Source organism: Oncorhynchus keta, chromosome 10, assembly GCF_023373465.1.
Source record: "Oncorhynchus keta strain PuntledgeMale-10-30-2019 chromosome 10, Oket_V2, whole genome shotgun sequence".
Lineage (NCBI taxonomy): Eukaryota > Metazoa > Chordata > Actinopteri > Salmoniformes > Salmonidae > Oncorhynchus > Oncorhynchus keta.
This window is the reverse complement of record NC_068430.1, coordinates 33,376,151-33,393,409: the sequence shown is the minus strand read 5'-3', so window position 1 is coordinate 33,393,409 and position 17,259 is coordinate 33,376,151. Positions and strand designations below refer to the sequence as shown.

At 43.9% G+C, this 17,259-nt stretch overlaps 1 protein-coding gene across 2 annotated transcripts in view; it reads right to left on the bottom strand.

Moving 5' to 3' along the window:
• Positions 1 to 12,486, bottom strand: part of LOC118388542 (S-adenosylhomocysteine hydrolase-like protein 1) — a 62,124-nt gene extending 49,638 nt beyond the window's left edge. Inside the window, exons 1-2 of one of the 2 annotated variants that reach the window (XM_035777727.2) lie at positions 11,800 to 12,486; positions 10,878 to 11,050 (exon numbers count right to left, since the gene is read on the bottom strand). In XM_035777727.2, coding sequence (XP_035633620.1) covers positions 10,878 to 10,973 — 96 coding nt within the window. In that variant the 5' untranslated portion in view covers positions 10,974 to 11,050; positions 11,800 to 12,486. Of the gene's footprint in view, positions 1 to 10,877; positions 11,372 to 11,799 lie in introns of those variants that run through there. The other variant, XM_035777726.2, reaches the window with a different exon arrangement.
• Positions 12,487 to 17,259: the final 4,773 nt, after the last annotated feature.

Here is a 17,259-nt window from a genome sequence, read left to right as displayed (position 1 = left end):
ATTGGGGTTCAAATGTGGCAGTCTTCTCTGCCATTGCTCCGGTACCACTAACCCTCGATAATCCTTCTGACGATCTCCTTTTACAGGCTGTGAGAAGAGCTCAGCTGGAACAGCCAGAGGAGTTAAGGCTGTTGGAACAGCTGCAGAATAATGCTGATGTATGTACTTCAAAGCTGGGACGCACCAGGCTCCTGAAGCACAAAATATTCCTTACACAGGAAATGCCGATCAAGCAAAAGCCATATCGTTTGTCCCCAGCGAAGCTAATCATCCAAAAGGGACTCATAAATGATATGTTAACCCAAGATATAATAGAACGTTCCTCCTCTCCCTGGGCTGCTCCTGTTGTCCTCATCCCAAAAAAGACTGGTGGTCTTAGATTTTGTGTGGACTATAGGAAGACCAACAATGTTTCCCAGACTGATGCCTATCCTCTTCCCACCATCCATGAGATCCTGGAGTCATTGTCTGGCGCTGTTGTGTTCACTACCCTTGACCTCAATAGTGGTTATTGGCAGGTTGAGATGGACCAGGAAAGCAAGGACAAGACTGCGTTTGTCTGTGCCGAGGGCTTGTTTTCCTTTAAGGTGATGCCCTTTGGATTAAAGAATGCCCCTGCCACTTTCCAAAGACTCATGGAGATTGCGGTAGGTGAGCTCAAAGGGAAGATCTGTTTCGTCTACCTGGACGATATAATTATCTACTCTCAGAACAGAGAAAGACACTTTCAAGATCTTCAAGCAGTGTTGGACAAGCTAAGAGAAGCTGGTCTGACCTTAAATATGAAGAAGAGCAACTTCTGCCAAACCTCCCTGAAGTTCCTTGGCCATATTGTGTCTTTCGACGGCATTCATGTGGATCCTGAAAAGACAAAGGCTGTACAAGACTTCCCTGTGCCAACCACACTCAAGGCCCTTCAACGGTTCCTTGGTATGGCTGGATGGTACCATCGGTTTGTGTCGAACTTCTCCCAGGTGGCAGAACCCTCAACGCGATGAAGCGAAAAGGAGCGAAATTCCAATGGACGGCAGAGTGCCAGACTTCCTTTGAAACCCTGAAACGACATCTCGTCACACCTCCCATTTTAGGTCATCCCAACTTTGATTGCCCTTTTGTTGTTTACACTGATGCAAGTGATGTTGGACTTGGTGCTGTCCTAGTCCAACAGACTGGACTTGGCACTGAAGAAGTGCTAGCGTTCGCCAGTCGGACATTGAATGGAGCAGAACGGAACTACTCCACAACAGAGCAAGAGTGCCTTGCAGTGGTCTGGGCTTTGGAAAAGTGGAGGTACTACTTGGAGGGAAGACACTTCACTGTGGTCACTGACCATTCCTCCCTTGTGTGGGTGTTCAAGACCAACAAACCAAGCACCAGACTCATAAGATGGGCTCTACGGTTGCAAGAGTTCACATTTGCAGTGGAATACAGGAAAGGAAAATACAACACTGTTCCAGATGCCTTGTCCAGAGCTCCTACTTGTGATAACGGTGGCCCTGATCTTACATGTGCTACTGTCCTGTCAAGCAGTCGAGACTCGCCCAAAACGGACTTTCCCATCTCTGATGAGGCCATATGGAAAGCTCAACAGGATGATCCAGAAGTACAGGCTTTGTACCAGACTATCCTGGAAGATGGAGAAAAGATGGTCAATCCTACCACAAAGCTGACCATCATTGAAGATAAAGTCTACCGAGTCGTACAACTACCTCACAGAACACTCTACCAAATGTACATACCGGACACTCTACGCCTACAACTGCTTCAACATTTCCATGAAGACCCATTAGCTGGTCATTTGGGCAGGTTCAAAACCTACAAGCGGTTGCAAGCGTTACTGTACTGGCCACATCTGAGCATGGATGTGAAGTCACACATCCAAAACTGTCAGGTTTGTCAAATGTACAAACCAGAAGGTAGAAAGCCTGCTGGCAAGTTGCAGCAAACGGTGGTTACCCGACCTTGGGAAATGTTAGGAGTGGATTTGATGGGTCCATTTCCTAGAAGCTCCAATCAGAATGTGTACATACTTGTTTTTGTTGATTACTATTCAAAGTGGGTGGAACTCTTTTCCCTGCGTCAGGCCACAGCAAGGACCGTCTCTAACATCCTTACGAAAGAGATCCTGACTCGCTGGGGAGTGCCTGATTACATCCTGTCTGATCGAGGTTCCCAATTTGTCTCTGATCTCTTTGAGGAGACCTGCCAAAGATGGAACCTGAGGCAGAAGTTGACCACGGCCTATCACCCACAGACCAATCTCACTGAGAGAGTAAATCGAACCTTGAAGACAATGATTGCTTCCTATGTAGGGACCCAGCACAAACACTGGGACAAGCACCTTCACGAGTTTCGATTTGCCCTGAATTCTGCTGTGCAAGAGTCCACTGGAGTCACACCTGCAGAGCTGAACCTAAGTCGTCCTCTCAGAGGACCCTTGGATATGGTGCTACAGCCCCAGCAGCTTACACCAGACGCTGCTTGCTATGACCAGGTAGGCCATCTCCATGACTTGAGAGCTCTTGTCTCAAAGAACATGATCCAGGCTCGACTCAAGCAGAAGAGAAATTATGATAAGAACAGACGAGACATGCAGTTCCAGCTTTGTGATCGGGTGTGGCTTCGCTCTCATCCTTACTCGAAAGCTGAACAATTCTTCTCGGCCAAGCTCGCTCCTAAATGGCAAGGACCATATAGGATTGTGGAGCAGATGGGCCCTTTGAACTATCGAGTGGTGAAAGAGGACACAGGTGAAGATATGCGCATTGTTCATGTCTCACGCCTTAAGGCCTGTTACCCTCGGCTGAGGAATTGAGGTGATTGAGCGCCGCAAGGTCCTGGATATCTTTGAAGAGGATAGTGAGGATACTTTTCTCGGATTCCCAGACCCAGAAGTCTCGCACCTTAAGGCCTGTGACTCCTCAGCTGAGGAGCGTGAGCTCCAAAAAGTAATGAATATTTTTGTAGAGGAAAGTGATGAGGAGACCTTTCTCGGTTTCCCCGACCAAGATGTGCCTTCCAGGGCAATGGTCGGCTTTTTCCAGGGGAGGGGGTGTGTGACGGCCCTGAATTTTTCTGAACCGTCTCAGTGCAGCTCCTTCCAATAGGGCGCTTTCCCTTTAATTCCCAATTAAATAGCCAGCATCAGCTGCACGAAAGGGGGGTTGTGATGGAGACGTGCATGAGTATGTGTTCAACCCTCAGTTCCGAAGCTTCTCTATTCCGTTTGTTTTGTTACCGTTAAACGTGTGTTTTGTAGCCTAAGAGAGTTTACCCAGGATCGGATCCACTCATCGCGTCCCTGGACTACACCTCTCCGTTCTTCGTGGCCTTTTTCCGCTGGAGATCTATTGGCGGATTGGATTGTCTGACTGACCGACTGACTACCACCTTTTTGTATACGGTATTTCATTTGTTTGGATGTGATGTATACTGTGATTTGTGTAGTTAGTGGTAGTTGAGGACTTAATTAAGAGTTGATCCGCTTTAAAGTTCTGTGGTAAAGTAATTGTTATATTGATTGTATGTTTAATACTGGGTTTACGCTACACGGAATGAACGGACAAACATCGCGTGACAAAAGTCACTTGAGTTCACTGAACTCCTTTACCGGGCAGGACTCTTTTTAGGCCCGAGGTACAGGACATTTCTGGAGGAACCAGAACTCATTGTGATATTATTATATGTGTGTGTGTAATCATTGTTGTTGCTAATACAACCCACGCAACAGAATATAGTTGTTTTTGAAGTTCTTTTCAATGTTTTAAGGGTTTATGAAAAGTTTATTTCCATCCTGACCTTTACATACGTCCTTTGTATTGGTGTAGACTTGACGGACCAGATGGGACTCATTCCCACCCAAACTAAAAGGAGAAACCAATGTTTTCTCTGGTAGGCACAACCTACCTGGCACCCCTATAAATAATAACCTCAAGTCAAAACCGTTACAATGTCATCTACAAGACCCTGCTAGGTAAAGTCCCCCTTATCTCAGCTCACTGGTCACCATAGCATCTCCCACCTGGAGCACACGCTCCAGCAGGTATATCTCTCTAGTCACCCCCAAAACCAATTCTTTCTTTGGCCGCCTCTCCTTCCAGTTCTCTGCTGCCAATGACTGGAACGAACTACAAAAATCTCTGAAACTGGAAACACTTATCTCCCTCACTAGCTTTAAGCACCAACTGTCAGAGCAGCTCACAGATTACTGCACCTGTACATAGCCCACCTATAATTTAGCCCAAACAACTACCTCTTTCCCAACGTTATTTTATTTATTTATTTATTTTGCTCCTTTGCACCCCATTATTTTTATTTCTACTTTGCACATTCTTCCATTGCAAAACTACCATTCCAGTGTTTTACTTGCTATATTGTATTTACTTTGCCACCATGGCCTTTTTTGCCTTTACCTCCCTTCTCACCTCATTTGCTCACATTGTATATAGACTTGTTTATACTGTATTATTGACTGTATGTTTGTTTTACTCCATGTGTAACTCTGTGTCGTTGTATCTGTTGAACTGCTTTGCTTTATCTTGGCCAGGTCGCAATTGTAAATGAGAAATTGTTCTCAACTTGCCTACCTGGTTAAATAAAGGTGAAATAAATAAATAAATAAAAACTATGGGGTGCCTGAGGATATAATTTCTGATCGGGGTCCCCAGTTCACTTTCCTGGTTTGGAAGGCGTTCATGGAGCATCTGGGGGTCTCGATCAGCCTGACCTCTGGTTTTCAACCCAAGAGTAATGGGCAGGTGGAGAGTGAATCAGGATGTGGGCAGGTTTCTGCTGTTGCATTGCCAGGACCGGCCTGGAGAGTGGGCGAGGTTCGTCCCATGGCCCGAGATGGCCCAGAATTCACTTCGCCACTCCTGTCGCCGTTTCAGTGTGCGTTGTGTTATCAGTCGGTCCTGGTACCGTGGCATCAAAGTCAGACCGAGGCTCCTGCGGTGGAGGATTGGGTGCAGCGCTCAAAGGAGACCTGGAGAGCCGTCCAGGAATCCCTTAAACAGGCCGGTGGGCGACAGAAGCTGAGCGCTGATCGCCACCGTAGTGAGGCCCCAATGTTCGCACCAGGGGACAGGGTCTGGCTCTCGACCCGAAACCTGCCTCTCCGCCTGCCCTGCCGGAAGCTGGGTCCGTGGTTTGTTGGGCCATTTATAGTCCAGAGGAGAATAAACGAGGTGTGTTATAGGTTACAGCTCCCCTCTTAACCCCTCGTTTCATTCTCTCCTCAGGCCGGTGGTGGCTGGTCCACTACAGGACGTTGAGGTACGGGAGGTCCCTCCGCCCCCCCCCCTGGACATCGAGGGGGGTCTGGCGTACACTGTACGGTCCATCCTGGACTCTAGACTTCGGGTGGGGGGCCTGCAGTACCTCGTGGATTGGGAGGGGTACGGTCCGGAGGAGAGGTGCTGGGTGCCGGTGGGGGACATCTTGGACCCATCTCTGCTGGATGAGTTCCACCGCCTCCATTCTGAACGCCCTGCGCCTCGCCCTCCGGGTCGTCCTCGAGGCCGGCGTCAGGGTGGGGGGGTCATGTACTGTGTCTCCTCTCCCTATTCGTAAAAATAAAATTCAACAACAACAAAAAAAAGACTGCTGCTTTCAGGAATGGAAACAATTTACAGGTAGGTGGAATGTATTTCTCCCAATGGTACTACAGCAGGGAAAATCAACAACTAAGCCGTCATAGTGGATAAACTACAGACTAGAGAGATTTGGGCAGAGGGGAATGGAAAGATTGGAGAAAATAGGTTAAGGGGATCAGTGACATTTAGTGCAGCAGAGAGAAAAAACAGACGGGCTGACCAAGTGTCAAGAGTAGTGTATCGCTTTTAACCTCTCTGAACCACCCATACCGGATCCGGGATAATTGTCATCAGCAACGCTGAATAGCATAGCGCCACAGTCAAATAATATTCCTAGAAAATATTCATATTCATGAAATCACAAGTGCAATATTGCAAAACACAGCTTATCCTTTTGTTAATCCACCTGTCGTCTCATATTTTGAAATTATGCTTTACAGCGAAAGCAATACAAGCGTTTGTGTAAGTTTATTGATCGCTCAACAAAACAATAAGTACACTTAGCATCAGGTAACTTGGTCACGAAAATCATAAAAGCAATCAAATTAATAATTTACCTTTGATGATCTTCGGATGTTTTCACTCACGAGACTCCCAGTTAGTCAACAAATGTCCCTTTTGTTCCATAAAGACATGTTTTATATCCAAATACCTCAGTTAGTTTGGTGTGTTTATGCCCAGGAATCCACCGGAAAGGGCGGTCACGACAACGCAGACAAAAATTCCAAATTATATCCATAATGTCCACAGAAACATGTCAGACGTTTTTTATAATCAAGCCTCAGGGTGTTTTTCAAATATCTATTCGATAATATATCAACCGGGACAGTTGGCTTTTCACTAGGACCGGGAGTAATAATGGCCGCCTTTCTCTTTTGCATACAACTCACTGAGAGCCCCCACCTATCCACTTACGCAATGTGGTCGTTCACACTCATTCTTCAAAATAAAAGCCTGAAACTATGTCTGAAGACTGTTGAAACCTTGAAGAAGCGATAGGAAAAGGAATCTGGTTGATATCCCTTTAAATGGAGCAATGGAAGGCTATGGAACATGGAGTTTTCAAAATAGAAGCCACTTCCTGGTTTGATTTTTATCAGGGTTTTGCCTGCAATATCAGTTATGTTATACTCACAGACAATATTTTGACCGTTTTGGAAACTTTAGAGTGTTCTATCCTAATCTGTCAATTATATGCATATTCTAGCATCTGGTCCTGAGAAATAGGCGGTTTACTTTGGGAACATTATTTTTCCAAAAATAAAAAGTGCCCCCTAGTTTCAAAGGGGGTAGTTTTCTGGATGTATGCTCTTTCAAAAAAGTGCAACAGTGGCTCTGTTGTGTTGTATAACTGCCCACTGAACACTAGCAAAAACACTTATCCCACCAGACATGCCACCAGGGGCCTTTTCACAGTCCCCAAATCCAGAACAAATTCAAGAAAGTGTACAATATTATATAGAGCCCTTGCATGTTACTTCCTTCCATCTCATATTGCTCAAATAAACAGCCAACCTGTTTTTAAAAAAACAGATAAACACCTCAAAAAGCTTCTCCCCTATGTGACCTAGATAGTTTGGTGTATGCATTGATATGTAGGCTGCATGTGCCTTTAAAATGTTTTTATGTAGTTCTGTCCTTGAGCTGTTCTTGTCTATTGATGTTCTGTATTATGTCATTCTGTATTATGTTTCATGTTCTGTGTGGACCCCAGGAAGAGTAGCTGCTGCTTTTGCATCAGCTAATGGGGAGCCTAATAAAATATCAAATACCACCCACACATAGCTACGGTCAAGTCCCAGCATAACTGCTCACCTATAGCTCCTTGTCTGTATCTGTCCTTACATTTTCTCTACAAAAGAATAATAAGCCTACACTGTATTGGAATTATCATTTCAAATAGGCCCATAAATCTGCGTGAACAAACTGAAATGTAACAAAAACCTTTCGCTCTCACTCTGAAACTGTATGTCCACTTCTATTGCTCTCAGACTCACTTCCTGCTGGACTCTAACCAATGATATGTATAAACCCTGGATTGCTGATGCTATGTTTTGGCCATGGAGAGGCTTTGAAGCCATACTGGCACTCAGAAAAGCATTCAGTGGAGTGGGTGTGTAGTCCAAGTCTGGGTTTAAGGGTTTCTTTTTCCGAGCTTAAAAGGATAAACACTTAACACCATGGGGCCAGAAAAGGTTGTATACATTGTCAACCCAGGATGACTTCTGCCGCGTTCAAAACAACTGAAATCTCAGAACTGGGAAATCTCAGACTTCACTGAGTTCAAGACAACTGGGAACTCTGGGGGGGCTCCGACTGGTAAAATACGCTTTGAACGGTCATCCAACTCTGAATTCCAAGTCGGGAACTCGAGCCTCTTTCTAGAGCTCTAACTTGAAGATCACTGACGTCATGATTCAACCTTGTTCCCCCCCCCCAGAGTTCCCAGTTGTCTTGAAAGCACCATAAACCCAGAAATGCCAGACTGATGACAAAGTTTGATGAAAACATTTGCCCACAGAAAGAACCTCCGCGCCACCTTCCTGTTCAAGTGAGCACAGCACAACAAGGTGAGTCCAAAAATGTATTGAATGCTGATGCATAAATTATGTAATATGCCAGGGATATATATATACTGTAGCTATGAAAGTAATTATATGTGTATGTTGTAGAGGTCGACCGATTAATCAGAATCGCCGATTAATTAGGGACGATTTCAAGTTTTCATAACAATCGTAATCAAAAAACAATGGCACCGATTGTGGCCGATTACATTGCACTCCACGAGGAGACTGCGTGGCAGGCTGACCACCTGTTACACGAGTGCAGCAAGAAGCCAAGGTATGTTGCTAGCTAGTATTAAACTTACTTTATAAAAAACAATCAATCTTATCATAATCACTAGTTAACTACACATGGTTGATGATATTACTAGTTTATCTAGCTTGTCCTGCGTTGCGTATAATCGATGCGGTGCCTGTTAATTTCTCATCGAATCACAGCCTACCTCATCAAACGGGTGATGATTTAACAAGCGCATTCACGAAAAAAGCACTGTCGTTGCACCAATGTGTACCTAACCATAAACATCAGTGCCTTTCATTAAAATCAATACATAAGTATATATTTTTAAACCTGCATCTTTAGTTAATATTGCCTGCTAACATTAATTTATTTTAACTAGGGAAATTGTGTCATTTCTCTTGCTTTCTGTGCAAGCAGAGTCAGGGTATATGCAGCAGTTTGGGCCGCCTGGCTCATTGCGAACTGTGTGAAGACCATTTCTTCCTTACAAAGACCGTAATTAATTTGCCAGAATTGTACATAATTATGACATAACATTGAAGGTTGTGCAATGTAACAGCAATATTTAGACTAAGGGATGCCACTCGTTAGATTCACTGAAAGAATTAACGTCTTGTTTTCGAAATGATAGTTTCCAGATTTGACCATATTAATGACCTAAGGCTCGTATTTCTGTGTGTTATTATGTTATAATTAAGTATATGATTAGATATTTGATAGAGCAGTCTGACTGAGTGGTGGTAGGCAGCAGCAGGCTCGTACGCATTCATTCAAACAGCACTTTCCTTTATTTGCCAGCAGCTCTTCGCTGTGCTTCAAGCATTGAGCTGTTTATGACTTCAAGCCTATCAACTCCCGAGATTAGGCTGGTGTAACCGATGTGAAATGGCTAGCTAGTTAGCGGGGTGCGCACTAATAGCGTTTCAATCGTGACGTCACTCAATCTGAGACCTTGAAGTAGTTGTTCCCTTTGCTCTGCAAGGGCCGCGGCTTTTGTGGAGCGATAGGTAACGATGCTTCGAGGGTGGTTGTTGTCGATGTGTCCCTGGTTCAAGCCCAGGTAGGGGCGAGGAGAGGGACAGAAGCTATACTGTTACACTGGTAATACCATAGTGCCTATAAAAACATCCAATAGTCAAAGATTGATGAAATACAAATGGTATAGAGAGAAATAGTCCTATAATTCCTATAATAACTACAACCTAAAACTTCTTACCTGGGAATATAAGACTCATGTTAAAAAGAACCACCAGCTTTAATATGTTCTCATGTTCTGAGCAAGGAACTTAAACGTTAGCTTTTTTACATGGCACATATTGCACTTTTACTTTCTTCTCCAACACTGTGTTTTTGCATTATTTAAACCAAATTGAACATGTTTCCTTATTTATTTGAAGATAAATTGATTTTATTGAAGTATTATATTAAGTTGAAATAAACGTGTTTGTTCAGTATTGTTGTAATTGTCATTATTACAAATAAATAAATCAGCTGATTAATCGGTATCAACTTTGTTTGGTCCTCCAATAATCGGTATCGGCGTTGAAAAATCATATTTGGTCGACCTCTAGTATGTTGTGTAGTAAGCTGTTAGAAGCCCATGTGCCTCACTCTCTAATTTGGTCCCTTTCCCCCTCATAACTTAGCCTACTGTTGGTGGTGCATAGCCTATATCCTGTTATAGATTTATGTAAACATTGAATATGGTAAGAGCTTTCATTGTCTGTTTATATACCCCCTTTATTTATCCTATGGTTCTGACTTGGTGTACAGGTAGAATACCGTAAGAACGGCCCATGTTCTGAATTCTGTCACTGTACATTTCAAAAGTGCTGAACTTAAAGTTATGTTGACTACATTTGTCCTAGCTCAATCATTAATGTCTTAATTGAAATTATGGAATCCCTCTTATCTGCTCATCATTCCCTTATACCATAGTTTGTACAGCTTAATTGTCCGTAGAAATAACATTTGTTTAAGCAAAAAGGAAGTAAATTAGGCTGATACACTCAGACAAGGCTCCACTGATAACCAGATGTAGCAGTGGTAATGATTCACACCATGGTGTTGAAAAGAAAGCTCTGCTGTTGGGACAGATTTACGTAGGCCCCAACGGTTTGTGGGCACCGTTTGTCACCGTTATAGTGCAATTAATGTATTGTTTAGTGTCGTGTGTAGTGGCTCCGCTGGCATGCATCTAAAAAATGTATTTGCCCCACCAAGATATACATGTTAAAATCAACACTGGTTATGGGGGTGGGTGACAGACATAGACCGTAAGTTACTGCACCAAGTGTACACCTGCAATAATACTATAAATGCATTGAGAATAAATGGTTGGATTGCAGAAGCTACTAACGAAGTCAATAATATAATTGAATTACGTTATGTTTAGATGGGACATCCTGAATGGGACCTGATGTGAAGATAAGAAAAGTAGCAAAATAAACACATACGTACATAGCTAATGTGTCTTACCTTTTTGACAGTTTTGTGAGTAGGGACCGCACTAAACGCAGCGGACGACACTGACAGTTCACCTATGACAATTTCGCTGTTCTTGCTCACTGTCATGGCTGAGTATTTTTCCGCCACGTTCTCGCTCTCCTTTACTTCTTTGCTGGCTTGTTTCAGCTCCAACTTTCCGTCCCCTAGAGTGTCCGACATTCCGATAAATAATGAAAACGTGCAACAAATTAGTTAGAACGTGGTAGTAGCTAGTTAGCTACAGAATTAGTGTTGCTGCCAACTGTACGGTATTTTGAGGAAGACTGAATTATTTGTGCAGCTGAAGAAACCATTTGGTATATTAGTTGGCCATTTTATCTTTACAAACTAGTGTAGCAATTGCTGTCATAAAACGGCTGGTTGCCTGCGCAGTTCCTTCGCGTGCAGCAAGCTGCAGTCTTTTTGCATAGCAGTCACCTGAAAATGTGCGCTATGGGGGTGATATGAGCCAAAATTAAGCGTTAGGCAACCGTACCACCGTGTGGCTATAGCCTGCCATTGAAAGTCTAACTGGCATGACATGAGACCAACGCCTTGCTAACGTCTGCGTGACGGCTGCGTGTTAATAAACCTAGGCAACAGTACCACCCTGTGGCTAACCTCTGCGTGACGCTTGCATGTTAATGAAAGTCATAAGGTGTATTTCATGTTATCGCTAATGGCCTAGAAAATATTATGTCCAATCTATAGATAATCTGTTTTTCCCTCAACACCTCATGGGATGGTATAGTATCTAATCTCGCAGTATACATATCTACATGTTGTTAGCAAATCACAGATGGTGTTGTTACCAGTTCCCTGTATCAGACAACCAATAAGAGTTGTGACCGTGACTTTCAGTCGAATAGTGGAGTTCATAAATTTTCCCAGAGGGTCCGTGCTATTCGGGTACCTTGGGATGTCTCTCCTGCAATCAACAACTCCCGGCCGTGACCGGGAGGTCCATGGGGCGGTGCACAATTGCGTCGTCCGGGTTAGTGAGGGTTTGGCCGGCAGGAATATCCGTGTCTCATCGCGCACTAGTGACCGCTGTGGCGGGCCGGGCGCAGTGCCCGATGACCAGGTCGCCAGGTGTACGGTGTTTCCTCCGACACATTGGTACGGCTGGTTTCCGGGTTGGATGGGCTTTATGTCAAGAAGCAGTGCGGCTTGGTTGGGTTGTGTTTCTGAGGATGCATGGCTCTCGACCTTCGCCTCTCCTGAGTCCATACGGGAGTTGCAGCAATGAGACAATACAGTAACTACTACCAATTGGATACCACGAAATTGTGGTAAAAAATATATATATAATTTTTTTAAAGGATATATTTTGGCCTACTGTGTTGATATAGCAAATTTGGTTTATTTGAAAATAATTACTTTTTGTTGTTAACGAGTTGAAGGCACATTATTATTTACTGTGTCAAGTAGGCTAATAAAAACATAATTTTATGTGTTAGCATTATTTATTTCATGGATGAATTCAATTGTACATGAAAATATACACACGTATTGCTTTAGGATATACATATTTTACTTTGTAATACACTACCCCGACATGCCATTGTGTGCATTTTTTCCACTGTCACTAGGCCTACACATTCACACTAGAGCTGAATTGAATGGGGGATGCATAAGTACTTTTCAATGAAGAAGGGAAATGAGGTACAACATACAACTTCGATCGAAGACCTTAAATCATGCCTGACAAGACCAACGAAATCATAACGGTATCCTAATATAGTCTGGATACAGGGATAGCCTATTCTACAATAATGTAATTGTATGTGCTAGTATTATTTATCTAATTGATCAATTAAATCTCCCTCCACAAGCAACCAAATCCTCTTCTCCTGTTCAACTAATTTGGTGCCACACAAAAATGACTGTATATACATGCCCCTGTGCCCATGTCAGTGCAACATGATCCATCCAAGGCCTCAGCTGGATGCCTATAATGTGAGAAATGTAAACAAGATGCTACAGTTGTGTGTGTGTGGATGGAGATCCAAGAAAAGACGTGAGAAGATGGCAAATGAGATTGTGATGAGAGTGGGAGCAGTATGAAAATAAAGACCCATTGGGATCTAAAATGAGTGTGGGGTACCCTCTTGTGTCTCCTTTTTGTCAGTTTGAGGATACTACAGTCAACCATAGTGGAGGTTCTTGGAACACTGCTATTTAAGTCTGAGCAGAGGTTGACGAAAACCTTTTAAAGGTGGTGGTACTATGTTGCATGTTATATTGAATACCAGGCAGATGTTTGAGTAAAGACTGAAATGGTGTAAACTTACAGGCTAAACTTGAGAAAGGGGTTCCAACAGAGTTATTTTGCTGTCACCAAAGGAGAACCCTTTTTGGTTCCAAGTAGAATTTGTTTTGGTTCCACGTAAAACCCTCTGTGGAATGGAGCCCAAAAGGGTTCTACCTAGGCACAGAAGGGTTTCTACCTGGAACCAAAAAAGGTTCTCCTATGGGGACAGAGGAATAATCTTTTTAGGTTGTAGATAGCACCTTTTTTTCTGAGTGTAGGCCTATATTAGAGTGGTGGTTGCATGGTTTCCTGTAAAAATAAATGTAACAGGCCCTGTGCGTCGCTGGAGGATCTAGCAAGATAGCGAATCATTGTATCACTGACTCAGTATGACTATAATGAACATGTCTAACTTGCACCGTTATGCAATTATTAAGAGACTAATTCTGGCGACCAATGTTCCCGCATTTAATTGAGGCAAGCAGATCAGAGATGTCAAGGTGGCATCCAAGAATATGCTACTGTATGAGTATAGTGTAAATAACAACTACCAATAGACCTAAATTATAAGCATTTAGTCAGTCAAATAATTACTCTGTAAAACAAGGAATGCAGTTACTTTATTTAACTAATAATGAAAGAATTGACACAAACAATTACAGTGTACATTATACATTACAAAATAACAGAGTATATGACTATCCCCAATAGGATAAAACAACATGGTAACACATTTCTTCAGTTCAGAATAGTCTCTAAGAGAAAACGCGGTGTGTGTCTGATACACATACAATTGAAGTCGGAAGTTTACATACACCTTAGCCAAATGCATTTTCACAATTCCTGACATTTAATCCTAGTAAAAATTCCTGGTTTTGGGTCAGTTAGGATAACCACTTTATTTTAAGAATGTGAAATGTCAGAATAAGAGTAAAGAGAATTATTTATTTCAGCTGGGTCAGAAATTGGTCAGAAGTTTACAAACACTCAATTAGAATTTGGTAGCATTGCCATTAAATTTTTTTATTTGGGTCAAACGTTTTGGGTAGCCTTCCAAAAGCTTCCCACAATATGTTGGGTGAATTTTGGCCCAATACTCCTGACAGAGCTGGTGTAACTGAGTCAGGTTTGGTCCTTGCTCACACACGCTTTTTCAGGTCTGCCCACAAATGTTCTATAGGATTGAGGTCAGGACTTTGTGATGGCCACTTCAATACCTTGACTTTGTTGTCCTTAAGCCATTTTACCACAGCTTTGGAAGTATGCTTGGGGTCATTGTCCATTTGGAAGACCCATTTTCGATCAAGCTAACTTCCTGACTGATGTCTTGATGTGGCTTCAATATATCCACATACTTTTTCTCCCTCATGATGTCCTCTATTTTGTGAAGTGCACCATTCCCTCTTGCACCAAAGCACCCCCACAGCATGATGATGCCACCCCCATGCTTCATGGTTGGGATGGTGTTCTTTGGTTTGCAAGCCTCCCCCTTTTTCCTCCACACATAAGGATGGTAATTATGGCCAAACAGTTATATTTTTGTTTCATCAGACCAGAGGACATTTGTCAAAAAAGTACAATCTTTGTCCCCATGTGCAGTTACAAACCGTAGTCTGGCTTTTTTATGGCGGTTTTGGAGCAGTGGCTTCTTCCTTGCTGAGCGGCCTTTCAGGTTATGTCGATATAGGAATCGTTTTACTGTGGATATAGATGCTTTTGTGGTTGTTTCCTCCAGCACCTTCACAAGGTCCTTTGCTGTTGTTCTGGGATTGATTTGCAATTTTCGCACCAAAGTACGTTCATCTCTAGGAGACAGAACACATCTCCTTCCTGAGCGGTATGACGGATGAGTGGTCCCATGGTGTTTATACGTTCATACTATTGTTTGTACAGATGAACGTGGTACCTTCAGGCGTTTGGAAATTGCTCCCAAGGATGAACCAGACTTGTGGAGGTCTTCAGGGAGAGCTAGGCAATTCAAGTCCCCTTGGGTCCTGCCATAGATTTACACTAGAAGTGCACGTCCAAGAAGGCTCAAGGTCATTGGCCACAGATAAAATGATGTCAAATCACTTATATCAAAATCTTAGCTAGCTAGCTAGACAAGCAGTCATCATGAATCACGTTGACAATCTACTGGCAAATTATTTTCCATCCTTGTCATATGAAGAGAAATTATAGATAAAACGTATTAGTGCTAATAATAGGCCATTGGACATAAACATTACACAACCAGTCGGAAATGGCAAATTCAACAATGAGTGGTTTGGAAGGAATCAGTGGCTAACTGCGATGCAACGCAATCACTATTTTGCTTTCCCTGCCTGCTATTCGGTGGAGAGGGTGTCTTGTGACGGCCGGCCGCTCAACAACCTGCCCGCTCGACCCTATCCCCTCCTCTCTTCTCCAGACCATTTCCGGAGACCTTCTCCCTTACCTCACCTCGCTCATCAACTCATCCCTGACCGCTGGCTACGTCCCTTCCGTCTTCAAGAGAGCGAGAGTTGCACCCCTTCTGAAAAAACCTACACTCGATCCCTCCGAAAGTCAACAACTACAGACCAGTATCCCTTCTTTCTTTTCTCTCCAAAACTCTTGAACGGTCCTTGGCCAGCTCTCCCGCTATCTCTCTCAGAATGACCTTCTTGATCCAAATCAGTCAGGTTTCAAGACTAGTCATTCAACTGAGACTGCTCTTCTCTGTATCACAGAGGCGCTCCGCACTGCTAAAGCTAACTCTCTCTCCTCTGCTCTCATCCTTCTAGACCTATCGGCTGCCTTCGATACTGTGAACCATCAGATCCTCCTCTCCACCCTCTCCGAGTTGGGCATCTCCGGCGCGGCCCACGCTTGGATTGCGTCCTACCTGACAGGTCGCTCCTACCAGGTGGCGTGGCGAGAATCTGTCTCCTCACCACGCGCTCTCACCACTGGTGTCCCCCAGGGCTCTGTTCTAGGCCCTCTCCTATTCTCGCTATACACCAAGTCACTTGGCTCTGTCAACATCAAGGCGGTGGCCCGTTCCTGTAGGTTCATGCTCTACAACATCCGCAGAGTACGACCCTGCCTCACACAGGAAGTGGCACTGATCCTAATCCAGGCACTTGTCATCTCCCGTCTGGATTACTGCAACTCGCTGTTGGCTGGGCTCCCTGCCTGTGCCATTAAACCCCTACAACTCATCCAGAACGCCGCAGCCCGTCTGGTGTTCAACCTTCCCAAGTTCTCTCACGTCACCCCGCTCCTCCGCTCTCTCCACTGGCTTCCAGTTGAAGCTCGCATCCGCTACAAGACCATGGTGCTTGCCTACGGAGCTGTGAGGGGAACGGCACCTCAGTACCTCCAGGCTCTGATCAGGCCCTACACCCAAACAAGGGCACTGCGTTCATCCACCTCTGGCCTGCTCGCCTCCCTACCACTGAGGAAGTACAGTTCCCGCTCAGCCCAGTCAAAACTGTTCGCTGCTCTGGCCCCCAATGGTGGAACAAACTCCCTCACGACGCCAGGACAGCGGAGTCAATCACCACCTTCCGGAGACACCTGAAACCCCACCTCTTTAAGGAATACCTAGGATAGGATAAAGTAATCCTTCTCACCCCCCTTAAAAGATTTAGATGCACTATATTGTAAAGTGGCTGTTCCACTGGATGTCATAAGGTGAATGCACCAATTTGTAAGTCGCTCTGGATAAGAGCGTCTGCTAAATGACTTAAATGTAATGTAAATGGTGTGTGGTCCAAGTCTGGGTTTAACGATTTAAAATATCTGTCTGAAAGGGTATGTTTTCCAAGCTTGAAAGGATACACATTCACACAAAACACCATGGGCCAGAAAAGGTTGAATACATTGGCCATGGTATCAATACAGCATGACTTCTGCCAGGTTCAAAACAACTGGGAAATCTCAGACTTCAGTGCGTTCAAGATATCTGGGAACATGGAGGAAAAAACTAGCTCCAACTGGGAAAATAAGCTTTGAACGGTCATCCAACTTGGATTTCCAAGTCAGGAACTCGGGTCTTTTTCATGTGATTCAACCTCGTTTTTTTTTCAGAGTTCCTAGTTGTCTTGAAAGCACCATAAATCCAGATGATGACAGTTTGCCCACAAGTGAGCACAG